At 39.9% G+C, this 8,695-nt stretch overlaps 1 protein-coding gene across 3 annotated transcripts in view; it reads right to left on the bottom strand.

Moving 5' to 3' along the window:
* The window catches only part of LOC127418994 (sterile alpha motif domain-containing protein 11-like), an 82,238-nt gene continuing 73,543 nt past the window's right edge, over nucleotides 1-8,695 (bottom strand). For 2 of the 3 annotated variants that reach the window (XM_051659997.1, XM_051659999.1), the window contains exons 9-13: nucleotides 7,435-7,513; nucleotides 6,196-6,914; nucleotides 3,980-4,104; nucleotides 3,434-3,544; nucleotides 1-1,716 (exon numbers count right to left, since the gene is read on the bottom strand). In XM_051659997.1, the coding sequence (XP_051515957.1) occupies nucleotides 1,480-1,716; nucleotides 3,434-3,544; nucleotides 3,980-4,104; nucleotides 6,196-6,914; nucleotides 7,435-7,513 (1,271 nt within the window). In that variant the 3' untranslated portion in view covers nucleotides 1-1,479. The remainder of the gene's footprint in view (nucleotides 1,717-3,433; nucleotides 3,545-3,979; nucleotides 4,105-6,195; nucleotides 6,915-7,434; nucleotides 7,514-8,695) is intronic. The other variant, XM_051659998.1, reaches the window with a different exon arrangement.

Genomic DNA, 8,695 nt, shown 5'->3' with positions numbered 1-8,695 from the left:
TAAGTTTTCAATAGGATTTATTTCACTCAGTGGAGAATAGAAAAATAGGATAAAGACAAAAACATTGATGGGAAATCTAGAGACGATTTTAATTAATTGCTTACATATTTAAAAACAAACAAACAATTTAAAAGATTTGCATAAAGAGCTTTGTGCCTTCTGTTTCCCTGCAACAAAGAGAAAAGTATTGTTCTTTGGGTTCAAGTTAAGGGCAATTTACTTATATTTTGTTGCTCGAACTACGGCAAACAGAAGTCCCTATAAATATTACTTTTTTCCTGATATGCTGAGTGGCCTTTAAGAGTGCGGCTCATGATTATTAAAACTGCAATACACAGCAAACAGAAAAAGCTGAACAAAAAGTACCACCAAGTCAGTCGCCAGTCAAATTTTGTTCAATAAAAATTTAAATTCGTGCAACTACATTTAACAAAACGTACCACTTATTTCATCTTCATTATATTCTCATCTTGAGCATGTTTTTGTACAATTATGGATAACAGTTCCCACAGCAGTAACTGTGACCTCCGTCTATGGACTGGCATTGGGACGGGCATACCAGTACATCCATCTCCGATGCTCCTCCTACACGGTAGTGAAAGTAAAATGGGGCCCAGACATTTGTAAGGTGAGCGGTTGGGTCATTGCTTTGGATGATGGTTTTGGTCACAGGAAGTTTAAGTGCTTTCCACGTCTCTTTGTCTTTTTGAGGTCATTTGTGATCCCACCTCCCTGTATCTGTGTACCTTGTTTCGTCACTGGCAAAATCAATATTTGATCTCCATTAAAAATTCCACATCTAGCCAACCTTTGGCTTTGGACTGGTGGAATGCATAGTTGCACTGGTTAAAACTGCAAATGAGTTCCATCCAGTTCATACTGACTCCTCTTTGGGGGGTTTAGTCTCTCAAAGCTAAACCAACTCACAGGAATTTGAAACAATGGAAGTTGAAGGAGGTGGAGAGAAACCAGGAAAAGAAAATGTCTCTTTCCAAGTCCTGATGGATACCACAAGTTACCACGTCTCATCGAAAGATGCTTTTCTACAGTGTCTGTTTGACCTTGTGCACTAGCTGAATTCTGGCATGCCGTTTAAGAGCAGCTGTCTACTCACGTTCTCCTCTCGCACACTATAATGCTTCCTGTCTCGTCCCCAAGTCCCTATTTGCACATCTTTGGATTTTTTGGCTTCCTCAAAGCCATTGCGAAGGGTGGAGCTGTTTCAGCCCGCATTGTTTCATCACTGTCTCTCTTCATTCGGCACATTTCTCCACACTTTTCCTAAAAAGATTAAGTACCTCTGCATAAAGGTCCTTTTTATTTTGGGAGGGGTATATGGTGGGGTGGCAGGGGAGGATGAGAGGAAGAAAAGAATAGTTCAAAGGGGGCCCCCTTCATGCCTTTTCTCCGTCTTTACCTCCTCCTTGGAGCACTGCCTCTGCCATATGGAGAAGCAGTCAAGAGTTTTAATGGCCAACTCTACGAGGGAGGTTTAGTAGAGTCGTAGGCTCCTGCTGCGGATGGGTTTCCGTTCTCCTGCTTAGGGGAGGCGCGGCAGGCGGGCACACTGAATGGCGAGGAAGTGCTGCCGGTGGAAGGAGGGCGGGTCTCGGCAGGCAGGGGGTCTCTGTCTTTTGGGCGTATAGCAGATGGCGGCAGCGGGAGGGCCAGCGGGAAGCTGGTCATGTAGAATATTCTGCCAATGCGTCGCGCCACCTGAGGAAACAGCCACATGCCAGCGTTATTTCTCACCATACAGTCAACAGGAAATACACAAGGATGTACAGTAACAACGATACAAGATGACTGCTTTCATGTCAGCTCAGACAAATGAATATGCAGAAAAAACTTATACAAAACAGAACTGCAGTTATTTCGAGACCCGCATTTGGAGAATCTAAGCTGTATTTGCCTCTATGGAAAACTTTGATCCATCTTGGGTGATCCGATCACAAGTGGTAAGCCAATACACATTGCTGTTTACACCTTGTGGTAACGCGTCTCCTGTGACCACTTATGATCAGATTTCAGTGGGAGGGTCTCTGATTTAATGACTAAATTTATCACTCGCTACCTCAGTGTGTTACTATGTGTCGATGAAAAATCGCAAAAAAAGAAAGCACAAAAAAATTGCCACACCATTTCTTCCAATTATATTTGAATTTTAAGCACAAATGTTTTGGGAAGAAATCTTCGAATTCCTCCTTGGATGTGTGTGCTTATGTTATCTCTGTCACTGCATGTTGATATCAGGCATACTGAACAAGTTCCATGAAGCCTTTTGCATGTATATGAGGGTGTTAGTTTAACTTTGGGCAATTTCATATCCCAGAGGATGATTTCTGTTAAAACTAACAAATGTTTATTTAACTTTTTTTTTCTTTCTTAAACGAAGGCCACATTAAAATGGGCTTAAATATCATTTATTCATTTATTTTTGGTACTTTAAAAATGCCTTTTATGTGTATATTTGTCTATTTTAGCTTTGTCCCATACACAGACTTTAATATTACACTATTATAAAAGTACAAATTATTACATGTATAAAACTATAAAGAGTGAAATACACAAACCATTTCAATATTTATTGTGTGAAATATTTATTTAAATTTTGAAAATAAAATTGACTTCCACAGCATAATTTTTTGTTTTTTCAATAGTAAGTGTACTTGTTACCCGAGTTTTTAAAAAAGTGTCAGTGAGGAGCATGCTTGAGATGAGAAGAAAAATCAAGGTAAATATCACTTGAGAGCAGAGTATTAATATTGTGTGTCACTGCCGATCAAGCTGATATTTAGCCAAATTATGCAAAAAGTGTGAAAATATTTAGTTGTGTGCATTTATGATACATAAAAATGTTAGCTATGAAATTAACCTTACTAATAGCATGACAAAGGAGGTCTGCCTTTTTATTAAAAAAATGTCATCACCGTCATTTCCTTCATGGGATTCTATTAAACACAATACAGAATCGGAGTAAAAAATTTCATTTCAGCAAAAAATGACAAATCCTCCTGTTATGCATGTACACGCACTCTTGGACATTGTCAGTAGACAAATGAAAAAACTAGTGAGTGTGAATTTTTTTTTAATATTTTATTTTCAACAAATTCACAAGACCAAAAGTGCCCAAAGGTTTTTGTTTTTTTATCATGGTATTTTTTCATTTAATTCCTGAGCAAACTTTACAACCCTTGTTTTAGAGCTGTGGATAATTTACAGGTGCACAGGCGACCCTTCACTGTTTTCTGGGATGCAAGACAAATTACCATTTATACTACATGCATTTTCTACCAACTTCAAATATGGTTTGAGTGATCAAATCACAAAATGTTTGGGACACCTGTATTTAGCGCTGTCCACTTCGGAGAACCCGAAACAGATCTTAATAACAGGTGTAAAGGGGGTCTTGTGTAGCAGGTCATTTATTTACCTGAGAGCGGATCTTGAGTGCAGGCCCCAGTTTCAAACCCATGTTGTTAAGGAGGTGGTCTTCTGTCAGCAATGGAAGAGTCTCGCCATCAATGGCCTGCTCTCTGAACACCTGAAAGAGATGATCTGACCTCAGCTGACATTCATTAACTTTGATCAGTTCACTCTATAGTCACACAATTCACATGACTCTCAATCTATGGGGAGACTCATGCACGCAGCATTTGCAGTGAAATGTGGTGCGCTGTGGTTGATGGTGGGGTTTAGGTGATGCGTTGAGCATGCAACAGACTGGCATCCAGTGTGGTGTGATGTGTGAGACGACAGAGCTGTGAGTGAGAAAGATAAGAGCAGCGCAGAGCGGCCTTCTAACTTTTTAAAGAACACTATAAAAAACTAAAGCAAGCTATTATTTCGGTCTAATGTCATCTACAAATTTGCAGCACTTGTGATCTTCGTTCTGTGCTGTAGATCTCCAATGGCCCCTGTTAAAGGCAGGGGAGAGGAGGGGAGGCGTCCAACGCTCTGCTCCTGCTCTTGTCCTCACCTGTGTGTAATCCCCACAGCCTGCTAGGCTGCTGATGAAGCTGCACACCTCCTCCACACTCCACTTGCTAATGTCCTCGGCTGCTCCCGCCTCTTCTCCGTCCACGAAAAGACCTCCCATGGCGCCTATGGGCCCGGCGGGCAGAGAGGAAGCAGAAATCATTAGAGACAGAAAGCCTGCTGTTCCTGCTTGCACCTGCATCACGCTCTGTTTTTGACCCTGCCTATTACAGAGTTTAGTAAAGGTCAGCGGCAGGGCCCCTTCCTGGGGGAGGTCTCTCAGCTGGAGAGAGATACTGCAGGTAATGAGTTTCAGATAGCTGAAGTTGCTCACTCATTTGAGTTGGGTGGGGACAAACACTTCAGCTACTTGCCTGATGTAACAAGATATTAATGCAGTGTCAAACCTTATGTGCTTCTCTGATATGTTGATATGGCTTGTATTTTGTATTTAGTTAAGGGAGTCATAAATCAAAAGTAATTGTTCGGCCAAAAATAAAAATTCTGTCATCATTTACTCACTCTCATTTTCTTCACAATGCAAATTGTTTCTGTGCAACACTAAATATGTATAAAATATTTAGGTAAATGTTCATGCTGCTCTTTGTCCATCTGACAAAAGTGTATGACAAATGCTGCTGTCCATCAACAAAAAAAAAAAAAAAAAAAGAAAAAACATAAAACTGCTCCACTTGACTTCTGCACTTTATTCCAATATCTCTTAAGTCATACGATAGCTTTGTGTGAGGAACAGACCGAAATGTAAGTAATTCACTGAAAATCTTGCCTTAAATATCATGTTTCCGCACTTCAAAAATGACGAACCAAAGTTTGTGTACAGTTTGTTCTCCTGCTTATTCTCCCCATTCTGTGTGCTCTGCTTGAGTTGCGTGACTGTATGCAAAGAAAGAAGTTCTTGAAGTATCATGAACATGCCAGATATAAACAGGCAGAAGCCAAGGTTTTCAGTAAATAATTACTTAAATGTTGGGCTGTTCCTCACACAAATCATATGGCTTCAGAAGACTTGGAATATAACCCTTGAGTCGTATGGAACAGGTGGTGTTTTATGGTACTTTTTTGTTGCTTGACAGCTGTTACCTTCATAGACTTATGTTTATATGCAAAATAAAAGCCTGGACATTCTGGGTAATACCTCCTTTTATGTCATACAACATGAGGGTGAGTAAATGATGATGGGCAAATATTTATTTTTATGTTATTCTTCAGGTAGGTGTGTTTGTGTGTATATCTGCTCTGCTCTCAGCTGTTCCTTCGGTCTCATCCTGTTATTAGTATAGTTGTACATCTTGTATACTAGTCCATTTATATGTATAAGCCAAAATGTTTTTGTATGTGATGTATATGTTCAGGTTTAGATGAAATGCCTGTGTAGAGTTTATCCAGCCTCTCTCTGAGCTGGTCACTTCCTCATTAGTAGACCCATTTTCCATTAACCGGCTCTTGTCTGTCTCTCTCTCTCTCTCTCTCTCTCTCTCTCTCACTCACTCTCAACAAGGAATAGGCCTACTATTTGAGCTCAGACACATTGTTAAATTTGAAGAGCAGGCACATGGTTGCACTGAGTGTGTTTGTATGTGTGTTTTAAAGGAAAGTTGCAGAACTGGAATTAGAGGAAATATACTTGTGGATATGGAAATGAATGCCTCTAAAATAAAGTCTGGGACTGTGCCTGTGTCTGGAAGCTGAAAAATGTTGTCTTAACAGGCAGTATCTGGAGACTGGAAGTCAACAAGGCACCTCCGAATCCAATGTTTGCGTAACATTCTGTCAATTACGATGTCTTCATCTGGCCCATTTTTTGCAGCATACAGTAGATGTCTATGGTATCTCACATTGTGAGTGTGGTTCAGCATTTGTTTGAAAGAATAAAAATGGTGTCTAAAGGAGCGGTTGAAAGATGTAAATCAGTTTATAAATGTCCATTCTTATTTATCAAGACATAGGCATTTTAGTAACTAAATATTTGCATGGGTATCTCTAAAGCTCACTTGAATTTGTTGAAGATCATTAGACATGACATTATAGTGCCTTGGAAATCAGTCTGAATTCTGAAACTTTAGTCACTACCTTCATATACAAAATACTACCTGTTTCAGTGACTGACTACCTTGGGCTTCGGACATAGCCAGTTAGATCTCCAATGGATAGGATTCGATTTTCTTATCTTATGAATGTTATAGACTGTAAACTCACCGCTGTGAAAGTAAGGGCTGGTATATGGAAAGGTGAAGGGCAGCGTCTGTCCAGGCAGGGTGGGTAAGGTTGGTATAGTTCCTGGTGGCAGATATTTGGCCTCACTCTTGCTCAGTCCTGATGTGAAGAGGTGGTGGGTTGGTGACTCCTGCCCAGTGGAGCTACAAGGGACACTGAGCCTGCCCGACCCCTCTCCCAACTCCTTCGCCCCTTCACTAGACTTGGTCATATCCTTGCCTTGGCACACCTCTGAACTGAGCCCATGTCCATCCACTTTGGAAGTCCTCTCAGGCCTGTCTTCAACCTCTGCATCATTCTCAGAGTCTTTCATGTCCTCATCCTGTCCCTCGTTGTCTTCGTCCCTTGTACAGCCCTCCAACTCTTTATTCTCAGACGACCCCCCATGTTGGTCCCCCCGGAGTGGTCCTCCTTTCCTCAGGCTCTTCCTGTTGCTGAGGTCTTTAGAGGAAGTGCCTGCTGCTGCCCCCTGGTAGTTGAGGGAGAGTAACGGGGTGTTGTTGTGGCGTAAAACCAGCATGGCGTTGCGGCGATTGAGCTCCTCTCGGAGCGGGTGGCCCTCTGGGATTTCCTGAAGGCTGCGCAGAGCAGGGTGTTCGGCGGGTAACCCGGGATGCAAACCCAGCGGGTCAGCCAGCAGTCGCTGCCTGTGTAGGTTCTCTAACTCCTTCTGCCTCAACAACTCAGCAGACATTTCCAACCTGGAGGAACAAATGGCAATCAGAGAGGCACAATGAGGCAGCTTTTGACTAATTGCATAATATCATGAACCAGATCACAGTGTTTGTGCGCATCATTAATTAACTATATCCTGGGTTCCCACGCCTTTTGACCAATTAATTTCCATGACTTTTCCGGACAATTCTGATTACTGGTGAAGGATATTTGATATGACATTCACAAATAAGCAATTTCTAGCTTATTAATTTTTTTAGAACAGAGAATAAAAAAAAAAAAAACATACACTAGTAAAATTAGTAAAATTTTCTATGAATTATCCATTACTTTTCCAGGCCTAGAATGTTCAAATTCCTTGATATTTTCTGTCTTTTTCATGACTAAAGGAACACTGTAACACTGTTCCTTTTGGTTTAATACAAACAGTTGCACATTCTACACTGTGCTAATTTAGTGTAGAATGTGCAATTTAGGGTCTGTTGAGATGCATTTCTCTGTGTCAGAACTGATGGTCAAAGTCGCAGTTCTGTAATAATACATTACCTAGCAAGGTTCTGTTTACGAAGAATCTCTTGTTGACGTGCAAACATCTCTGCCTGAGCAGGCTGCAGGAAACCATAGCCTATCGCACAACACAGAGAGAACATTACATCTTGCAGGACAGGGATATTTCATATATTCATCCGAAATAAAACTATCCTAAAACATATGTACATACTGTAGATAAAGTATGCATCTATACAAATAAACATTGTCTGTTCACAGACACCATACTAATATACACTTACACTTGTATATTATTCATGGTATATGTGATGAACAGTGGCCCCAATGTATGAATGTATTTGCAATATATGAAATATCAAACCAAGTGGCCTCTATTTTAAATAAATCTAGCACAAATACACTATGTCCATAGTTCAGATTGACACCAGTTGGTTAAAAGAAACTGAAAATAAAATAATTAAGAAAACTGAGTTGTGAGAAAAGCTCTAGAATCATATATATATATATATATATATATATATATATATATATACAGTACTATACACTACCAATCCAAGCTGTGGAGACATTGGTACCGTTGCATCTTTGTAACACTGATTTGTATGAATTATATATTTTATTTATTTTTTAAATGTATGTTGCTTATTTTATGTATTGTCTTGTATTTTAATTGGACCCTGAGTCTGTAATAAAGTTTTGAATTTGAATTGAATATATGTATACATACACTGGCAGCCAAAAGTTTGGAATAATGTACAGATTTTCCTGTTTCGGAAGGAAATTGGTACTTTAATTCACCAAAGTGGCATTCAGCTGATCACAAAGTATAGCAGGACATTACTGATGTAAAAAACAGCACCATCACTATTTGAAAAAAGTCATTTTTGATCAAATCTAGACAGGCCCCATTTCCAGCAGCCATCACTCCAACACCTTATCCTTGAGTAATCATGCTAAATTGCTAATTTGGTACTAGAAAATCACTTGCCATTATATCAAACACAGTTGAAAGCTGTTTGGTTTGTTAAATGAAGCTTAACATTGTCTTTGTGATTGTTTTTGAGTTGCCACAGTATGCAATAGACTGGCATGTCTTAAGGTCAATATTATGTCAAAAATGGCAAAAAAAGAAACGGCTTTCTCTAGAAACTCGTCAGTCAATCATTGTTTTGAGGAATGAAGGCTATACAATGCTTGAAATTGCCAAAAAAAACTGAAGATTTCATACAAAGGTGTACACTACAGTCTCTAAAGACAAAGGACAACTGGCTCTAACAAGGACAGAAAGAGATGTGGA

Source organism: Myxocyprinus asiaticus, chromosome 28 (assembly GCF_019703515.2).
Source record: "Myxocyprinus asiaticus isolate MX2 ecotype Aquarium Trade chromosome 28, UBuf_Myxa_2, whole genome shotgun sequence".
NCBI lineage: Eukaryota > Metazoa > Chordata > Actinopteri > Cypriniformes > Catostomidae > Myxocyprinus > Myxocyprinus asiaticus.
This window is presented reverse-complemented; position numbering and strand designations above follow the sequence as displayed.